General features: G+C 40.7%; 1 protein-coding gene across 1 annotated transcript in view; it reads left to right on the top strand.

Moving 5' to 3' along the window:
* The window catches only part of LOC307014996 (microtubule-associated serine/threonine-protein kinase 1-like), a gene marked incomplete at its 5' end in the record, with an annotated part of 50,644 nt that overhangs the window by 5,750 nt on the left and 23,936 nt on the right, over positions 1 to 20,958 (top strand). The window contains 7 exons of the mRNA XM_079643307.1: positions 3,758 to 3,852; positions 5,329 to 5,404; positions 8,787 to 8,859; positions 14,067 to 14,227; positions 15,041 to 15,116; positions 17,035 to 17,244; positions 19,621 to 19,722. Of these exons, the coding sequence (XP_079499433.1) occupies positions 3,758 to 3,852; positions 5,329 to 5,404; positions 8,787 to 8,859; positions 14,067 to 14,227; positions 15,041 to 15,116; positions 17,035 to 17,244; positions 19,621 to 19,722 (793 nt within the window). The remainder of the gene's footprint in view (positions 1 to 3,757; positions 3,853 to 5,328; positions 5,405 to 8,786; positions 8,860 to 14,066; positions 14,228 to 15,040; positions 15,117 to 17,034; positions 17,245 to 19,620; positions 19,723 to 20,958) is intronic.

The raw sequence follows: 20,958 nt of genomic DNA, 5'->3' as shown, positions 1-20,958 counted from the left end.
CACCTTTAGCTTAGCAGTGGTGACGTGAAGTCATGTGACCGTGCTGTAGTTCCTTTATAGCCCAACATTAGCCACCTTTAGCTAAGCGTGGTGACGTGAAGTCATGTGACCGTGCTGTAATTCCTTTATAGCCTAACATTAGCCACCTTTAGCTTAGCGCTGGTGACGTGAAGTCATGTGATCGTGCTGTAGTTCCTTTATAGCCTAACATTAGCCACCTTTAGCTTAGCGGTGGTGACGTGAAGTCATGTGACCGTGCTTTAGTTCCTTTATAGCCCAACATTAGCCACCTTTAGCTTAGCGGTGGTGACGTGAAGTCATGTGACCGTGCTGTAGTTCCTTTATAGCCCAACATTAGTCGCTTTTATTTGTATCCTGTGAACAAAACGTGTATCACGAAAACTATTGTTTGACAAAGAGATCATTTTCTGCAAAAATCACGTGGATAAATCCCATTGATTTTGTTGAGGAAGCCCTTTGAAATGCTAACTTCCAGGTGAGCTTACAAAAATATGTCACCACTAAACCACTCTTTACACGTCCGTTTAGCATCTTTGTGTTTATCCATGTAATGTCGGCATTCAGGGAAATTCAAGGCCAAGCTCTGCGTGTGTTTTGTGTTTACAGCCGGCCTCCATTGATTTCCTGCAGCGTGAGATTCCATTAACCTTCTGCTCCGTGTGTATCTGAAGTAATGAACGCAGTGGAGCTGCTCCCATTGAAGGCGTCAGCTCAGGGTTACAGTGAGATTACTGCAGCTTCAGATGAAAAAGGTTTAATGTTTTAAAAAAACGTCAGGATATAATTGATCCGGCTTAATCAGTGTGAAATGGCACAGCAGCAGTTATTGGCCCTGCGCGTTAAATCCAACCTATTGGCTTATGTGATCAATACCGTAAGGCTGGTTATAGATCGGGACATCCTGTGTGCGGTTAAATTAATGAAAACAGATAGATGAGATACGGCTGGCTCTGTCTTTATGTCATTTTTTATGTTAGCGTCAGGCCAGGCGTGGCATCAATCCAATCAGCTGTCACCATTATTTTAATACGTTTTCACCATTTGTTTGCTCTGTGCAGGGTAAAGCTTGACTGATGTGGCTCATTATTTGATTTGATTTTAAGCATGGTTATATTTCGTATATGTGGCATATAGACAGCTGTATAAAACCATTCAATTCAGACAAATCACATTTGTTTACATATACATGTAAGGCAAAGATAGCAGCTTATATTCACACCTCTATGATACAGGAATGGAAATGTATGATTTGTTTGTATTCCCTGATGACAGCTTGTCAGGATGGCTCAGTGTACATCAGTTAAGATGGCAGGTGACACACACACACACACACACACACACACACACACACACACACACACACACACACACACACACGCACACACACACATCTATAAGAACAGTGTGGGATTTAACTTTAAGCTACAAAGGAACTACAGCACGGTCACATGACTTCACGTCACCACCGCTAAGCTAAAGGCGGCTAATTTTGGGCTATAAAGGAACTACAGCAAAAAAATTTTAAGACGTTTTGGTAAAAAGATGAGCAGTGCGTGTCTTCATGTTGATCCAATCTCACGTCTCTAAACTGTGTGTGTGTGTGTGTGTGTGTGTGTGTGTGTGTGTGTGTGTGTGTGTGTGTGTGTGTGTGTGTGTGTGTGGGTGCGTGCGTGCGTGCGTGCGTGCGTGCGTGAAAAAACCCCCTATCTCTTTATATTTCAGTGGAGATGAGACTGTGCTGTTTGCATCTCGTTTGTTACCGGCTGTTTTTAATTGCCCCTCACTACCCTGGCATTTTAAAAGCATCTCATTAAATTCCACTTATGCAGCGTTCAAAATGCAAAAATAAGATCGAATAGAAAAAGCTATGAGATACAAAAAGCCTGCTCAATTTACTACATAATGGTGTGTGAGTCAGATACAGTAATATTGGGTGTGAATCAGTGTTGAGTCCACAGGCAGATCGGAGGTGTGTCAGTGTCAGTGACGGCTATTCAGCTTTTAAAGGGACCCTATTGTGCTTTTCGGGGTTTTCAGTCGTGTTAAATTGGTATTTGTGCATTTAAATGGTCTGGAGAGGCTGAAATCCCAAAGATCCAGAGCTTAGTGACATCATTTTGTAACGCCTTGGCTTCAATTGGCTAGCGCTCCAACACATTGTACATGATAGGACTCTTTAAAGTAGAGACACTACATACTGATATACACCTGAACATCAGCAGGAGAGAACTCTTTAAAGTAGAGACACTACATACTGATATACACCTGAACATCAGCTGGAGAGGACTCTTTAAAGTAGAGACACTACATACTGATATACACCTGAACATCAGCAGGAGAGAACTCTTTAAAGTAGAGACACTATATACTGATATACGCCTGAACATCAGCAGGAGAGGACTCTTTAAAGTAGAGACACTATATACTGATATACACCTGAACATCAGCAGGAGAGGACTCTTTAAAGTAGAGACACTACATACTGATATACGCCTGAACATCAGCAGGAGAGGACTCTTTAAAGTAGAGACACTACATACTGATATACACCTGAACATCAGCAGGAGAGAACTCTTTAAAGTAGAGACACTATTTACTGATATACACCTGAACATCAGCAGGAGAGGACTCTTTAAAGTAGAGACACTACATACTGATATACGCCTGAACATCAGCAGGAGAGGACTCTTTAAAGTAGAGACACTACATACTGATATACACCTGAACATCAGCAGGAGAGGACTCTTTAAAGTAGAGACACTACATACTGATATACACCTGAACATCAGCAGGAGAGGACTCTTTAAAGTAGAGACACTACATACTGATATACGCCTGAACATCAGCAGGAGAGGACTCTTTAAAGTAGAGACACTACATACTGATATGCACCTGAACATCAGCAGGAGAGGACTCTTTAAAGTAGAGACACTACATACTGATATACACCTGAACATCAGCAGGAGAGGACTCTTTAAAGTAGAGACACTACATACTGATATACACCTGAGCATCAGCAGGAGAGGACTCTTTAAAGTAGAAACACTACATACTGATATACACCTGAACATCAGCAGGAGAGGACTCTTTAAAGTAGAGACACTACATACTGATATACACCTGAACATCAGCAGGAGAGGGCTCTTTAAAGTAGAAACACTACATACTGATATACACCTGAACATCAGCAGGAGAGGACTCTTTAAAGTAGAGACACTACATACTGATATACACCTGAACATCAGCAGGAGAGGACTCTTTAAAGTAGAAACACTACATACTGATATACACATGAACATCAGCAGGAGAGGACTCTTTAAAGTAGAGACACGTAATGCTAATAGCAACCTGAAAATGGGCCTCTTTAACACATAATTAACTGAGGCTATGGAAGATGGATGTTTCCTTTTTTACCATCTATCCTTCATTTCTCGCTTGTCGCCTCTATTCTCTCTTGCTCTTCCTCCCTCTCCCCTCATTCCACGCTCTCTCTCTCTCTCTCCTCATTTATCATCTCGGCTGAGAGGAGGCAGACAGGGATGAATGACTGAGGAAATTGAATTCCTCTTATCACCGCTGTGCTCCTGCAGTGAGCCGTGAATTTGCACGTCTGCTTCGTCCACACCTGTTTGTGCACACAGACACGGCACACAAACACAACTCTGCTGTGGAAACCTGTGATTCCAGTATCTTCTTATGTTGACATCATGCATCTCTCTGTCTTTTTATTTTCCAGTTGCAGAACGAGCAACAGGAAGAGTCTGATCCTGACCACCACCTCCCCCACGCTGCCTCGCCCTCACTCCCCTCTCCCCCTCCCCGGACACCTCGGTACGTGGAGTCACACATCAACTCTAAGCTGTGACCTTTTAGCTATTCAATTACTGAGATATAGAAATTGAAATATAGATATGAAACGCTAACTTTAAGTTTGATTCTAAAAGGTTGATTGGAAAAATATATAATTTTTCTTAGAATGACAACCTGTTTCAAGTATGTACGGAAGAGAATTAGAGCCACAAGTCAAAATATTTTTTGTTCTGAGATTAAAGTAAGAATGTCACCAAATTCTGAGATTCCCCCCCAAAAATAGAATTAATTATTTCTCAAAAATTCAGATTGTTTTACTCATAATTCTGAGAAGAAAAAAATCTGAAGTTTGAGAGAAAATGATTGAGTTTTTCTTATTATGATTTCTCTTAAAATTAAATTGCCCTTTGGAAGTCCACCCCTTACAAAGATGCTAAAAGGCAGCCCCTCGCTCAGGTTTCAGCTAGAACTTTGAAATTTCAAAGTTATATCTAACATGTTCAGACGCACAAAAAAGCCTCTTGGAAGCCTGTCCTAAAACCAACAGGACGATGGCCATTTTGAATTTGATGTGCTAGGGATCACCTTTTTTTGCTCCCGATCCGATTCCGATCATTTGATTTTGACAATTTGCCGATACCGATTTTTCCCGATCCGATCTTTATGCAGTGCATTAAGAGAGAAAAAGCATTCAAGTTGTCCCTTAAGGTTATTTTTTTATTTAAATTGGATATTCTATCCAACATGGATAGAGCTTCTTTCTTTCACAGCAGTATTGGATCAGTTCAGTTGTGCAGCATTGGATCAAAACAAAATAAAGCTTTTCAGTACTCGTTAGCTTACTGCTACAATTAGACACTGCGCCCTGCCCACTCTGTTGCCAGATTTCAGAGAAATAAGCAGGTCTATGAAAACAAGCCCCAAAGAAGCAACACATACATGATGTTGTGTCATTTGAAACCAAAACTAAGGCCTCAGGATGACTTTAAGACTTGAACAAGGTCATTTTTGTTTTGTAACAATTAATAAAAAATAAAAAATAAATATTCAAATCTTTTTGTTTTTAAATCCCGATTTTTTTTTCCTCCCGATTCCGATCTTTTGAAAATCGATCGGATCGGGACATCTCTAGATGTGCAACTTTAGGATTGCATTTTTCATTCTATGAAAACAGCCCCTGATCAAATCTCTCAGCCCATCAATCAAAAACACCCACATTACTGTCCAAAAGAAACAGAAAAGCTTTGCCCTCCAAGCATTCATCAGTCAAAAATCAATGCTAGGCCTTCAGTTCACATCAGTTTCACAGCCTTTTACCCCCCCCCCAAACCCTACCCAATGATTATGGAAAGTCACACTGTTGTATTGAACCATGGAAGGTCGACTCTAAACTGTGCTTTGAATTAAACGGCTGGATTAATCTTCTGAAATCTCCACATGTGTGTCCTGCTCTCTCTCGTGTCTCATCCTCTGTGTTACGTCTTTTTGTCCCAACAGGAAGCAGCCCTCTGGACAGCCCTCGAAACTTCTCCCCCAGCAACCCTGCACACTTCTCCTTCGCCTCCTCCAGAAGGTGACTGCTTTATATCACTGCTGTAATGAGGTGGTTAGGAAAGTTAGTCAAGGATACAGAGTGTCTAGGAAGGAGGGATCTTCTTTAAGGTTGTATTGCAACAGAATGTGGAAACAGATGAGCAAGCATTTTTCGTAAGGAGTTGTGCAGGACGGACGCATTTTTGTAAGAGAGAATTTAGCTTTGCAAGGGTTCCCTTTAAAAAAACATTGACTAGACGAGGGAAACTGAATTGATAAATGCGAATACGTAACAATATTTAAACGGATGCTTTCATTATCAGTTAGCAGCTGCGTGGTTAATATTTTAACATTTTTACAATGCCTTTTTAGAGAAAATTAAGTCATAGATTTGATTAGAGTTGACTGATAATTAATTAGTTTTCCTAAAATCTGATGTATTTACATTAAAACATTCCTTTGACACTTATAACATTACTTTGCAAGGTACGCACAACCAAAATAATCAATCAATCAATCAATCAATCAATCAATCAATCAATCAATCAATCAATCAATGTTTATTTATATAGCCCAATATCACAAATGTTACATTTGTCTCAGTGGACTTCACAGTTTGTACAGAATATCAGTATGACAATACGAAACCCTCTGTCCTTAGACCCTCTGTCCTTAGACCCTCTGTCCTTAGACCCTCACATCGTACAAGGAAACACTTCCAGAGAAACCCCACAGTTTAAAGGGGAACATGGGAGAAACCTCAGGGAGAGCAACAGAGGAGGGATCCCTCTCCCAGGACGGACAGACGTGCAATAGATGCCGTGTGTAAATCAAAGAGATAATACATTTACAACATAGGTAGACCAAATGCTTGGAAATGCATGTGTCTATAATAAGAAGGTGAATCCACGAGGATGTCAACAATCCTGTGGGAGCCATCAGGGAAGTAGTATGGTGAGAATCAGGCAGACCGCAGAGACAGGTTCAGCCACGACTCGAAGTCCAGAACTCAGGATCCAGGACTCAGATCCAGGACTCAGGATCCAGGACTCAGGATCCAGGACTCAGGATCCAGGACTCAGGACCACAGCAACAGGATTAGCCTCGACTCAGGATCCCGGCGTATATATGGACACAAAAAAGAGACTTGGGGGAAGCTGGAAAGTCTGTAAAAGCCTAATTTCGAACACTGTTTTCTGTGCTCCTACAATATGTGTTTATTTACTGTTTCCTCGTTGGTTTGGAGCGGCACTTGAAGCCTCCACACGAAGCACAAAGTGAGACGAAGTGGGGTTCAGTCGTTTTTTTAATTTGCTCATACATCTGTTTAGTTTAGTTTATTTGTTTCTAGTGTCGTGGTCAGTCCCCATCGATCAACTGTCCCAAAGAACTGTAAATGGAGCAGCTTTAGCCAACATGCTCATTTCCAGCTGTTGTCCCCAGCCAGATGATAACAGACACCTTTTTAAAATCACAACACATCAACAGCATTAGTTATAAAGACACGTAGATGGAGGCGAAAGGATAAAAGAGAAAAATGAAATGCAAACAACACACGTTACTACATACATGTCACATATAGCACATCACAATCACACAAAGGAAACCAGGGGTCCATGATCACAACATGTAACACACGCTATATCCAAGTTCTCAGTGAGGCATGTTTTTAAGTGAGCTGTGAAGGTGCTATATGTACGTATGTATTTGATTTGAGTGGGTAGAGAGTTCCAGCTCTGTATCACTGTGACGGAGAATGATGACTGATCAAAAGTACTCCTACTGAATGGGACTGATAGGGGTTAACTCCCACTTGTTTTTGTGCCTGAGCGGTGGGACAGAAAGTGAGACAGACGAGAAGAGACAGGCAGAAGTGAAGTCAGTGTGAGACACGGAGAGAATAAGTGAGCATCAGAGAGGAGGTGTTGATGTGTTCGAGGTCTTTCACATCCTGGACAGCAGGCTCCTGCAGCTCCTCACAGTCAAACAGGCTGACTCATGTTCAACGGGCATACACTGTGTCTCTGTGTGTACTCAAGCTGCTCTGCTGACACGGTGTGTTCGAGTGTGTGTGAGTGTGTGTAGACTGTTGGACGTGAAAGTGCATCTGTTCCTATGAGGTGAACATTTGAGCTGTATAGTAACTGGGAATGCTCAAGAACAATATCAAAATGAATCCTTCTGTCAACCCAATACCAAACTCAAGGCCCGGGGGCCAAATCAGGCCCGTGGTGGATTTAATTTCGGCCCGCAGGATAATTTCTAATTACTGTTAGATCTGGCCCGCCGGTATATTGCACGCACACCTTCACTCCATCCTGAGGGTCTCCTCAGCTCAGAGCCTGACCCCAAACATTGATGACCTTGCACCCAAGATGAGATGCCAAGTATCTGAGCTAGCATCACAGAGCAGCACACTGAGTTTAATGGATGTTTCCTTCTGCACTTTCTCTCTCACGACAACAGGGCATGTTTGGTTTCTCTTTGAGGGAAATAGTTTTGTTGAAGCTGTTGTTGGCCTGTGGGAAAATGTAATCATAAGAAATGACTCTGGAGAATCTGCAGATAGAGCCATAAGAAATGAATGAAACTGATTATTTAATGTTTAATGTTTTTATAGGCAATCATTTAAGCTTTGTTAGCTCCAGGTTTAATATGTGCAATAAGTTCATTTCAATAAGTTCTGCAATAAACATTGAACCAGTCCGGACCTCAACTAGTACCCATTTTTTTATTTTGGCCCACTGTGTATTTGAGTTTGACACACCATGGTTTAGATACATCATATTTTTTAAAAGTACTTCATATGTTTTGTTTGTAAAAAGCTATATTTGGGAAGTAACTAGTGATTAGTCTTCATATAAATGTAGTAAAAAGTACAATTCCTTTTGAGACTCTGAGTAAAGTATAAGATTGTACTGAAAGAAAATAGTCAAACGAAGTACAAGTACCTCAAATGTTTACTTACTGTAAGTACAGTGCTTGAATAAACATACAGTCTACCACTACCCTAGTATGAATGCATAAGCAATAACCTTCACTGCCGTGGGTTCTTTAGGCAGAGGTGTGTGTGAAAAGGACCAATCAGATTGGTATTTACCTCTCTCTCTCCCCTCAGTGTTTAGACTGTAAATCCCCTGTCTTCATTTATCAAACGTCTGTCACTGTGCGATCGAGGCACCCAGAAGCACAACGAATGAGTTATCGTCCCTTTTCAGAAACGCCCCTGGGACAAATGTTATAAGTCAATGGTCTGCTGAAAGCCATATTTCATGCGCGGCTGAAATAGAGATGTGTCTACTGTCTAATGTTTTTACGGATCATATTAAAGTGAGTGCAAGAAAGCCAAGCTCATATGTTCTGGATTTAATGGCAACGTGTGCATTCGTTTTAAAGTGTTGTTATATTTGTGTTTTCTGCAGAGCGGACGGACGGCGGTGGTCGTTAGCATCTTTGCCTTCTTCTGGATATGGCACCAACACTCCCAGCTCAACGGTAAATATCTTCACTTCCCATCACCTAAATACTTGATTTCAAACCAGGGGTACTTCTGCATTAATGCTGCGGACATCATCAACGATGTACCCATGCTATGTGTGAAAGATAAACATCCCAAAACATTTGTAAATTGCTATCGGAGCCTTTCTATATTTGCAAAAAGCCGACTTTAAATCTGAGCCCGTTGAGGATGGAAACTAGAAATCGTAGCTACAAGTAATAAACATATTTAATTCTTAGCAAAAACTAATCAAACAGTTACATATATAGATTCTAAAAGTTGATATTGTTAGCTGAAAGTATTGTAAACCTTTCAATTGTTAATAATACATTTTATTTATAAGCGCACTTTGATTTGCATAAACTCAAAGTGCTACAAAATTAAAAAGGGTGAAACAAAACAACAAAAACAATTAAAACAACAGAATAAAAGCAGTGACATTCACGCCGGCATGGCATAATGTGGGGGTTTCAAAAATCTAGTTAAAGGCTATTCTAAAAAGAGGTGTTTTTAGGTCTTTTTTGAAAGCATCCCCCGTCTTTGGTGTCCTCAGCTGGTTTGGGAGGGCACCCCACAGTCTGTGGTGTCCTAAGCTGGTTTGGGAGGGCACCCCACAGTCTGTGGTGTGCTCAGCTGGTTTGAGACGGCACCCCACAGTCTGTGGTGTCCTAAGCTGGTTTGGGAGGGCACCCCACAGTCTGTGGTGTGCTCAGCTGGTTTGAGAGGGCACCCCACAGTCTGTGGTGTCCTCAGCTGGTTTGGGACGGCACCCCACGGTCTGTGGTGTCCTCAGCTGGTTTGGGACGGCACTCCCCAGTCTGTGGTGTCCTCAGCTGGTTTGGGACGGCACCCCACAGTCTGTGGTGTCCTCAGCTGGTTTGGGACGGCACTCCCCAGTCTGTGGTGTCCTCAGCTGGTTTGGGACGGCACCCCACAGTCTCGGAGCAGCGGAGCAGAAGGCTCGGTCTCCCATGGTCTTCAGTTTTGTCCTTGGGGGAAGGAGGAGGTTTGCCTTTTCTGAGCGGAGATTCCTCGGGGAGGTTTGTGGGGTGAGCAACTCCTTGACTTAGGAGGGAGCATTTCCACTGATGAGTGAAGAGGGTGATTTTGTAGTCAATCCTGAGTGAGACCGGGAGCCAGTGCAGTGATTTGAGGATGGGTGTGATGTGTTCGTACTTCCGTACACTCATCAGGATCCTAGCAGCGCTGTTCTGGATGTATTGCAGCTTCTGGATGTTCTTTCTAGGAATCCCAATGAGAAGTGCGTTACAGTAGTCCAGCCTGGAGGAGACAAAGTCGTGGACAAGTTAGCTTAAAGTAGGCTAATAAAACATTAGCGAAAAAAGTTAGCTAAAAGTTACAAAGCCATATAGGGGAGAAGGGGGTAAGTTGAGCCAGGGGGTAAGTTGAACCACCCCCTGTAACCAGGCAACGCCTTATAGTTGCAATCAAGTGACCAGAAATTATGCAAGCTCCACCCATTTCTCATTGCCTGTGAAAGATAGATAGTCATTGTGGTCTGGTAAGTAAACATTTTTACAAAAAAACGTTTTTTGCTTGTCAAAGTAAATTTTCTAGATGTCAGCTATATCGGCTGTCATGTAAAAAAAAAGTATCCAGGTTTAAACACATATTGTATATGTTGATGTGTTGGCAGCATATTAAACCATGTGAATCATTAAGCTAAAGATGACTCTGAATTTTAATGCTAGGCTATTTTTTCTAAAATGGTGGCTATGGGGGAAAGTGAACCATGGGCCTTGGGGTAAGTTGAGCCAGTTTTTCAATGGAGAAATGAATGAAAGTAGGCCAAGTTGATAATAAGAGCTCATTGTAGGCTACATTCAAAGTTGAGTTTACCCTGTGTTTGATTGGTAAGATGTATGAAATTGTATCACCATTTGTCTGATACTTTTCCTTTTAACATATTAAAAAAAAATCTATCAATTCAATCGAAATGTATATTGAAAACATTTGAAAAACTAAGCTTGTATTTGTTTTGTTATTTATTGTTTATAGTTACCTTTAAGATGTGTTGTAGGTATGCCCAGGTTTGAACAGTGGTTCAATTTACCCCCTGACCTGGATCAACTTACCCCTACACTGGGGCAAGTTGAGCCACAAGACTTTTTTTTTAAAGAAGTAATATTTTCACTGCCCTTGATCAAATATGAATTATTACCATTGCCATTGATAGGAGACATCCTGAAATATAGACTCTGTGTGTTTTCATTTTTACTATGTGTCATTTCTCCTTGCTTAGAGGACAGCATAACTAAAACATGGCTCAACTTACCCCACTCTCCCCTACATAGTTACTAACATAATGAAACCGTTGGAATAGTTTGCTTTATAAATAGCAGTTAAACGAGCTAAATAATTAAACCATTGAAATAGTTAGCTAAAATAATACTATGTTTTTAATAGTGGGCTAAAAGTAATAAAATGTAACTTAATTAACTTAAAAGTAACGAACAAACAGTTGATATTGTTAGCTAAAAGTATCGAGAGAGACCCTTACAATTGTTTGTTTAAAGTAATAAAACGAAAGAACATTTTAGTTAAAAAAAGAAACATTAGAAATCGAGGGCAAAAAGTAAGGAAACCATAGAAGTAGTTAGTTACTTAATTAACCTAAAAGCAACAAACAAACCGTTTCTAAGGTTAGCTAGTAAGCTAGCTTCTAACTAGGTGCAGTAGCAGTGGTACAAACCCAAAGTCACCTTGAACTTAAACATGGACCATTCACTGGTATTTATTCATTTACATACATTTGGTCGTTTTAGATAACATGTTTGCTTCAATATCACCCTTGCAATCCTATACTTATAACGCTCACATCACATTCAAACGTGATGTATCTCCAGCATGTCATCACTTCTTCCTCCTGTCTTCTGATGTCTTGTTGCGTAACATCAGGCCTGGAGGGTCAGAGGATGAAAGGGAAGTAATGAGTGCCGGTCGCTGGGATGAGAGGAGCTTTGGAAACATGGAGAGGAGACTCTGGCATGAGATGGATTACATGGAGCGCCAGAGTCATTTAACCACAGGCTTAATATAGCCAGATACAAGAAGATATTTCATTGACATTAGTGCGGTGACATTTATTAATGTGCTCAGCGATCCCTCCAGATCTGTCGGCTCTTCTACTGCATTTTGGATCTAATATCGTACTTTTTAATCCACTGCATTTACAAAATAGTAATGATATACTGTAATATATTATTGTAGGTAAAAATATACAGCAGCAGTATATCAAATATATCAAATTAGCTCCACCTTTACCAGCTGTGCTGAACATATTGATCATAATCCAGTCATTTAGTAGTAAATATTTCTTATAAAATTACGAACAATACGTACTTTCAATTTTGGTACGTTAAGTATACTTGGATTTTGAATGCAGTACTTTTACTTATAACAGAGTATTTACAATTTAGTATTGCTATTTTGAATTTTGAAGATTTAACTTATTGTCATTACGTAGTACGGGTACTAACGAAATGGTTTCTCTGCATTTGACCCATCCTAGTGATAGGAGCAGTGGGCTGCCATTATGTACGGCGCCCGGGGAGCAGTGTAGGGAACGGTGCCTTGCTCTGGGACACCTCGGTAGCACTTGGTCTTTCCGGGACTTGAACTGGTGCCCTTCCAGTTGCCAAGCCAACTCCTTATGGACTTCGCCACCACCGCCGTTGACTTAGATTTTTTACTTAAAAGAAAGTCAACTGAGTACTTTTCTCACCTATGTATAACACACAAACTTAATCACTTCTGTCTACTTGGAAATTACCTGAAAGTGTGTGAAAGTATGAAAATAATCTGTTAAATTACACCAACGAATGTGACCGTAAAGCCCACTGATAGCTGCACGTCAGTCACAAAAACACAAAGAGTGACACACCAAAAATTAAACCAAAAATCCAATTAAAAAGAAAGCCTGCTTTAGACATCAGACACTAACCGTCACAGTGATCTGAGAAATGGATAAGTAAAGCAACCTCAACACAATTAGGGGATTTACCAGAAAAGTAGAAAATCTTGGACATGAAGAAAAATGGTGTCTTGTTCCGTCCTTTTAGTCTGTCACCTGGGATTGATCGGCGATCGATCCTCCGGTTAGCAAAGTAAGTGGAGGAAGGTCTCATCGCTCTAATGAAGGCAAACGAGAGACGAACTTTGTCTTTGAGACAGATTGATGGGTCTGACCCGAGGCTCATTGGACACCTTCATTAACATCTAAAACCTCAGTTTGTTTCTGTCGGTGCCAGGTCCGGGAAGATTTCTAACTTCCTGACAAATGGAAATAAGTGAAGTCAAATATTATGTGTACTATTATTGAGGTTGAACGACAATTAGAAGGAAAGAACGACGTCTACAAATAATTAAAACTGTTAATGTTGGCTAAAAGTAATGTTAGCATTTGAATTCCTAACTTAAAGCAAGTAATAACACCATTGGTTAATTAATGAAACTGTTCAAATATGCACAATGTGTTAGCTTAGATATTTAGGGTGAGTGCATGTATTATTCAAAATAAAATAACCTTTTCTGTAACTCTCAAAACATAGAATTGTTCTCAACTTTAGGATATATTCTTAGATAGAAAGAAAGACAATAAAAACTACTTATAAACAAACCAAAATGCTTCATTCATAACATTCTTTTATTTTTTAAATTATTATTTTGTATGATTTATTCTATGTGATTTATTCTACTGTCAATACTAGACAATTTATACATCTGACAAATAAACACATACATACATTTATATAGAATTTCGCTGATTTGTGTGCTTGTTAAATTACTGATTTATATTTTTTTAGGTTGTGCTGTTGCTAAGTGTTGTTTTAACGCTGTTCTGCAGAAGGCAATAGTTTTCCATAATCCTGGCAACAGACCAATAATCCAAATACAAAACTCTACAACAGGTTTCAGAATAAACTCATTGTTTTTACAACCACAACTTCACTCTTTACTTTATTTAGTTTCTAAAGAGATAGATATTTCTACAGGTGGAGACATAAAACATGACTCTCTGAATGCTAACGGTACTTTGTGTTATTTGTGTAAAAGCACATTTCTCACTCTGCTTTCCCTCCTTTTCCTCTCACTCCTTATCCTCTCCATCACCTGCTTCCTCTTCCCCCTCCACCCTTTTCTCTTGCCTCCCCTCCTCTTCCTCTTCCTCTTCCTCCTCCAGTCGTCCAGCTCCTCTCAGGAGAGGCTGCACCAGCTGCCCTTCCAGCCCACCATGGATGAGCTGCACTTCTTATCCAAACACTTCGGCAGCACGGAGAGCATCACGGACGATGACGGAGGAAGATGTTCTCCACACATGCGCCCGCGCTCTCGCAGTCTCAGGTCAGCAGAAACAACACGTCAATGATTTATTAGCTTTAGCTACCTAAAAGCACTTTTTAAAATGACTTTCAAAAGCACTTCTAGAATGGTTGATCTGGGCATTTCTTTTACACAACATACTGAAACATCAAGGCAAAGTCATTTCTAAAGTGAGACTTAAAACAAATCCATATCCTCCTATGGTGGCTAATGTTAGCTTACGTTAGCAAACTCACATCAGCTCAGATTAGCCAGGATCTATGGCTAGGATGGAAGGATTCAATATTAAAACTATTATGCCTATGTGGGCTTGTTGAAGAAGATATTATTGCACATTTCTTTCAAAGACAATAATGTTTTATTCATTATTTAAACTGTGTGGGGGCAGAGAGCTTTATAGATATTGCCCATTTAGCTGCCTATTACGTTTCCCGCCTTGCACAGACTGCTTTAGCATTAGCATTATCAGTTCACCAAAAATGATATGGACTCACTTTAAATAATTTATATAAAACTGTTACTTCACCTCACTTAAAGCAAGGTTAAGTGACAGTTGTGAGGAGGAATAGTGATATATGTCAGTTACAAAGCAAGACTTTAACTTTGCTAACATAGCTAACTAGCTAGCTAACTAGCTAATATAAGCTACCGAAAGCTAACAAAGAGAGCTACATGAAAAGCAGTTAATTCAACTGAAAAAAGTGCACTGATGCCTACTATTCATGACTTTAGAGCATAGTTCAGACCTGCAATTCACAGGTATAGCTATTATATATTTCCTTTTTTTTGTGCAAATTTGACAGTATTCCATGTTTTTCTGCTTTTACCCTACAGCCCAGGACGTTCCTCCTCCTTCTATGACAACGAGATAGTCATGATGAACCATGTGTATAAAGAGCGCTTTCCAAAGGTAAAACACACACACACACACACACACACGCACACGCACACACGCACACGCACACGCACACACACACACACTAAGCTGCATTGTGATCAAAATCGTATTCCATAAAAACACACACAAAGTAATCCCTAAGCCTACAGAGCATTAACCAATCTTTCAGCCAAAAAACAGCCTAATCCTATTTAGACAGAGCTTAGATTTTAGGGAAATAAAGGAGGGATTTAAAGTATGATTGAGCATTTTCAGAGATGACAAATGCACAGTACACACAGTTAAAACCCCCCAGAAAAAGGAAGCCATAGCAGCTGTTAGACCAAAGCAAACACGATTATGTGCCACTGCCAAGTCGTGATATGATTATCCTATCAGAGAGAAGTTTTTATTTTATTCACTGCACTTAGAAATAGTGCCAGAGCTATGAACAGTGAAAGTAAAAAGTACTTGCTGTTATCCTCATTTTGATCCCTTTCAGTCTGAGGCTGCTATGAAAAGGAAATGGGCTGACAGCTTCCACAGAGATAAAAATCAAGCATTAGGAAAATTGGCCTTTTTTGTTTTGAGTTCATTTGAGGTAAAAGCTCTTTTGGCTTGTCCTCACACAAGTCAATAAATGTTATCCACAAACAGTAAAGAAATACAAGTATACTCATAGGACAAATGGAGATGTGTTATAGGCTATAACAATAGGGCCCAAAACAGAAAGTATTTAAAAATGTATCTAGATTTCGGGAGAGTTCATGTATTATACTGAAACATTACAAGCTAAAAACACTAACCAAATATCCTAAAACTACTCTAACCTCTGCTACAAAATGGTCCTAAAACATTGGTTTTATTAGTCTAAAGCAGGGGTTGGCAACCTTTTTGATATGAAGTGCCATTTAAAAAAAAAAAAATGGGATCAGTGTGCCGACGATCGTGAACTGTCAACAGGGGTCGGGGGAGCCTCGCTGCGGGGAAGCAGTGTGTGAACCTCTTTCACCTGTCAGTGCAACTTACATGATGCGGTTTACACAAATTTAAGTAATTGGTTTAAACGGCATAATAATAATGACGACCGTCCGTTCTGTGACTCTCCAGAACACACAGATGGCCAGTCCGCCCCTTTGTAGCATATTACTTTCGATGAGCAGATATCCACTGGGCTTTCAACTAAAGACACAGCCACGCAAAAACTGGGGCATTTGTACAGCTCCTTATGGGTACTGCAATTTGTGAAATGCCGGCGCGCTCCGGCAGCACTTCACCCCTCATCGTTTCACCACGGAGGAAAGCGGCAGAAAGTCGACTGGAGTTAAAGAAAGTGTGGCTGTGTCTGTGCATGGCTTCCTTCTGCAGGTAACGGGGAGACGCGCTCTGGCGGCGGTCTCGTTCAGGATCCGAAAATACAATTTTTATGTTTTGCACACTTATTCCACTTTTTCCTAGTCTGCCACTGGTTACGGTGCCGCGTGGCAATAGTGGCACGCGGCACCGTAACCAGGTCTAAAGTTGCCGACCCCTGGTCTAAAGATTAGTTTAAACATGGTAAGACATGGTATATATCCTCAACATTTTGAAAGACACCAGAAGAAATCAAGAAGCTGGATTCTATCTTATTCCTAACAATATCATTTCTTAAAATACGAATAATAAAATAATAATAATAAATAAATAAAAGCAAAAAAATTATAAAATAATAATATGAAAAATAACAAAATAGATGTTATTCTTTAAATAAGTAAAAAAACAATACAATAATAAAGAGAAGACGACCAAGGGAAAATAATGGAAAATTCCAGGGAACAAAGAACATTGCGTATAATTCAGTGTAACGCAACAGAGCATCATATCTCTGTCACTTCTTCTTCCACTCCCAACTCTTCCCGTGTCTTTTCTTTTGCCCTGACTTAATGTCTTCTTCTTCTTCTTCCTCCTCCAGGCCACAGCGCAGATGGAGGGGAAGCTGGGCGACTTCATCCAGGAGTTCTCTCCTGAAAACGTTCTTCCTCTGGCCGACGGGGTCCTCAGCTTCATCCACCATCAGATAGCAGAGCTGTCCAGAGACTGCCTGGCCAAATCCCGAGACGGCCTCATCACCTCCGTCTACTTCTTCGAGCTGCAGGAGAACCTCGACAAGCTTCTACAGGATGTAAGTTTAGAACATAAATAAAACCAACAAACTCATGTAAGAGCAATAAAGATGTTGCTGTTCCGAGTTGGTATAATAATAAGTAGTGAGTATAGAAATCGGGAAGTGTCCGAGGCTTTTAAGTTGTTAGAGTTTACAGAGAAACGAAATGTACACAACTGGGTATGTCTGCATTTTAAATAGTTCATATGTTTAATTTAACAAAGTGAAAAGTGTTTCAAATTGTCTAAAACGTGTGTGGTTGCTTTTACTGATATGAGCGAAAATAGAAGGGTACTTAAAGAGGGCAGACCAGATGAAATATCTCGCAACATTTACAAAAGTAATCGTAACAACAGTAAAATAAATGTGTGGTTTTGGCGCATGATTTGGAGTTCATGGATATCAGCCACGGATGTATAATAAGAAGTGGATACAGCGTGGGAGGCGGGGTCTCGTTATTTCCTATGAGAGCTGCTCATTGGCGCATGAGGACAAAATGGCCCAACTTTTGAGAGAGTGAAACGTCACAGATTACCCATCATGCCTAGCTGTCAGAGCAGAAGAACCTGTATGTGCGCTCACAGAGCATGCACCCCTTAAGCCCCGCCCCCCGAGCTCCCACTCTCGTCTCACTGTAATGAATGGAGAGAGGAAATAAATCTAGATTCGGCTTTTTGTGCATTTTACAACTTTATGGACCTAATGATTCTAATAAGGGCTATAAAATAGTTCATAATGGGTAGTTTATTTAGTTTAAATGATCCGCTGATTTACAGACGTCTCTTTCCCCATGTTAGTCAATGGGAAAAAGTATTTCTGGGCCCAGCGACGTCACGGACTGATACGGAAATTGTAGTACCGCCGTTTGGACACAGCAAATATTTTCCTTAGAGTCCAGCGCACTTCCTGGGGGCTTGGTATCAGCCATTAGCTTTTTCTTAATCTTGCTAAAGACAAACCAACTAAACCAAAACATGTCTGTGCAGTTCCCCTCAGCTCTACGAAGCTTCTAAGCATCTTATAGCTCATTGTTATTGATTAACGACCAAAACTCAACAACCGTATTTTTAGCAGAAGATGGGTTGGTCAAAATATCTCTGAAAACAAACTGTGTGCCACGGGAACATCACCAAACAGCAGATATTACAAAGTTAGCAACTAGCTAGGGGATGTAGCGTAGCATTTAGCCGCTAAAATGGCAGATATTTCCCTTTAGGAGATGATGGGGACCAAAAATAGAGCTTAAAGTTCAGTAAAAAAAAGGGACGTACATTCATCCATCCTCATCCAACTCCACTTGCTCCCTGTTCAATCCCAACTTCAAAAACCTACTGCTCACTTACAAAGCCCTACATAACCTGCCCCCCCCCCTATCTGGCTGACCTTCTTCAGGAGTACACCCCCTCTGGCTCCCTCCGCTCCTCCTCTGCTGGTCTGCTGACCGTCCCCACCCCGCGCCTCGTCACCACGGGTGCTCTGGCTTTTAGCTGCACTGCTCCCAGATTCTGGAACTCCCTCCCCCCGCACATCCGACAGTCAGACTCAATCACCATATTCAAATCCCAATTAAAAACCCACCTGTTCAAATATGCCTCTCACTGTAGTGCTCCCCATTATATGTTTCATTTGTGTCCACTTGATTGTCTCCTCCGTGATTTCCTGTTTGTGTTTTTATCATGTTCTGTTGGCTATTAGCGGTTTCTTTTTTTTTAACAAATTGTACGGTGTCCTTGGGTGTCATAAAGGCACCTAAAAATAAAAATGATTATTATCAGATGGACGAAAACATGTGGCTTTTAGTTTACTGGATATTTAAAAGGAAGCTGCTATGCAACCAGGCTTCATGTGGTGATAATATGTTAGTGTTTACAGCTTTTTGTGGCTGGGAAATCTATGAATTAATATTGAAATTACACTTTTTCACCGACTTTGAATTCAGAGAACGTTTGAAAAACACAATAAAAAAACCCAGGTATCATATTCCCAGTAGCATTCTGAAGCTTCAATTAATGACGGGTAAGTTAATCCTAAATTAAGCTCAGGTAACTGATGGACAGGTTGAGCTCAAGTCTTCTAATTTCATTAAAACTCGTGCTGCCTTTGATGAGAGACGAGATTGAAATGGCTGCGTTAAATGGAGGCTAATCATGCTCCGAGCAGATAACGAGTATCAGTCAATTTCATCTCTGAACTCATTTTGACGGCGTGATTAGATCGCTGTGAAGCCTGGGTTCATTTCGATGGCATCAGCTGGGTTTGTCATGATCCATTTCCTCATTATTCACAGCTTTAATCTCTCTTTTAACTCCCTGCAATGCGTCGCCTGTATATTAATAGGGATTTTACAGAGTCTGACGCCGTAAATGTTGATGTTTATCTGTCTTTCTCTGTCAGGCCTTCGAGCGTTCAGAGAGCACAGAGGTAGCCTTCGTCACAGAGCTGGCGAAGAAGCTTCTCATCATCATCTCCCGACCTGCCAGGCTCCTGGAGTGTCTGGTAAAGATGACATTACTTGTCTTTAATGATTATGTTATGTTATGTTTCCCAATGTCCTCTTTTCCTTCTGGCCTTTAATACACAGGTACATCATAGGGACCTTTTTCTTGATGTGCCGTTTAGTTTGTGGTTTATTGCACATTGCCATGTTTTCCAATTCTGAAGAGTTGTTCGGTCTGTCTGTGGGTCTGCATTAGATCACTTACCTGTGTAAAGGTAGCAACTGTAAAAGAGGACATACAGTCGTGCAGGAATAAGTCCTTAAAACCAGAAATGAGTCAGCATTTTACAGCTTCCTGATCCCTTGTGTTGAAGTCAAGGTTTTTTTTAACGTGTTTTGGTTGTTATCCTAAAATAAGGTCTGTGGTTAACACAAGTTATTTTAACGTTTTGTTCTATGACATAAAATACATCAGTAAATACGCCACTGGTACATTTTACAACAGCAGTTGCTAACAAGTGTCTAAATGAGACGACTAAACGTCATCACGCCCAACATTAGCCACCATTAGCTTAGCGGTGGTGACGTGAAGTCATGTGACCGTGCTGTAGTTCCTTTGTAGCCCAACATTAGCCACCTTTAGCTTAGCGGTGGTAACGTGAAGTCATGTGACCGTGCCGTAGTTCCTTTATAGCCCAACATTAGCCACCTTTAGCTTAGCGGTGGTAACGTGAAGTCATGTGACCGTGCCGTAGTTCCTTTAAAGCCCAACATTAGCCACCTTTAGCTTAGCGGTGGTGACGTGAAGTCATGTGACCGTGCTGTAGTTCCTTTATAGCCCAACATTAGCCACCTTTAGCTTAGCGGTGGTGACGTGATGTCATGTGACCGTGCTGTAGTTCCTTTATAGCCCAACATTAGCCACCTTTAGCTTAGCGGTGGTGACGTGAAGTCATGTGACCGTGCTGTAGTTCCTTTATAGCCCAACATTAGCCACCTTTAGCTTAGCGGTGGTGACATGAAGTCATGTGACCGTGCTGTAGTTCCTTTATAGCCCAACATTAGCCACCTTTAGCTTAGCGGTGGTGACGTGAAGTCATGTGACCGTGCTGTAGTTCCTTTATAGCCCAACATTAGCTTTTTACTTCAGAAATCATAAAGTGGTGTTAATATGTGGAGATTATCCTGTTGAACAAAACGTGTAAGTATCATTAACGTTTGTTTGACAAAGAAATTATTTTCTGCAATAATCCAAAATCACATTGAGAAATCTCATTTGCTTTTTTTTAAGGAAC

The sequence above is a fragment of the Notothenia rossii genome (assembly GCF_949606895.1).
Source record: "Notothenia rossii genome assembly, chromosome: 8".
NCBI classification, from domain to species: Eukaryota; Metazoa; Chordata; class Actinopteri; order Perciformes; family Nototheniidae; genus Notothenia; species Notothenia rossii.
This window is presented reverse-complemented; position numbering and strand designations above follow the sequence as displayed.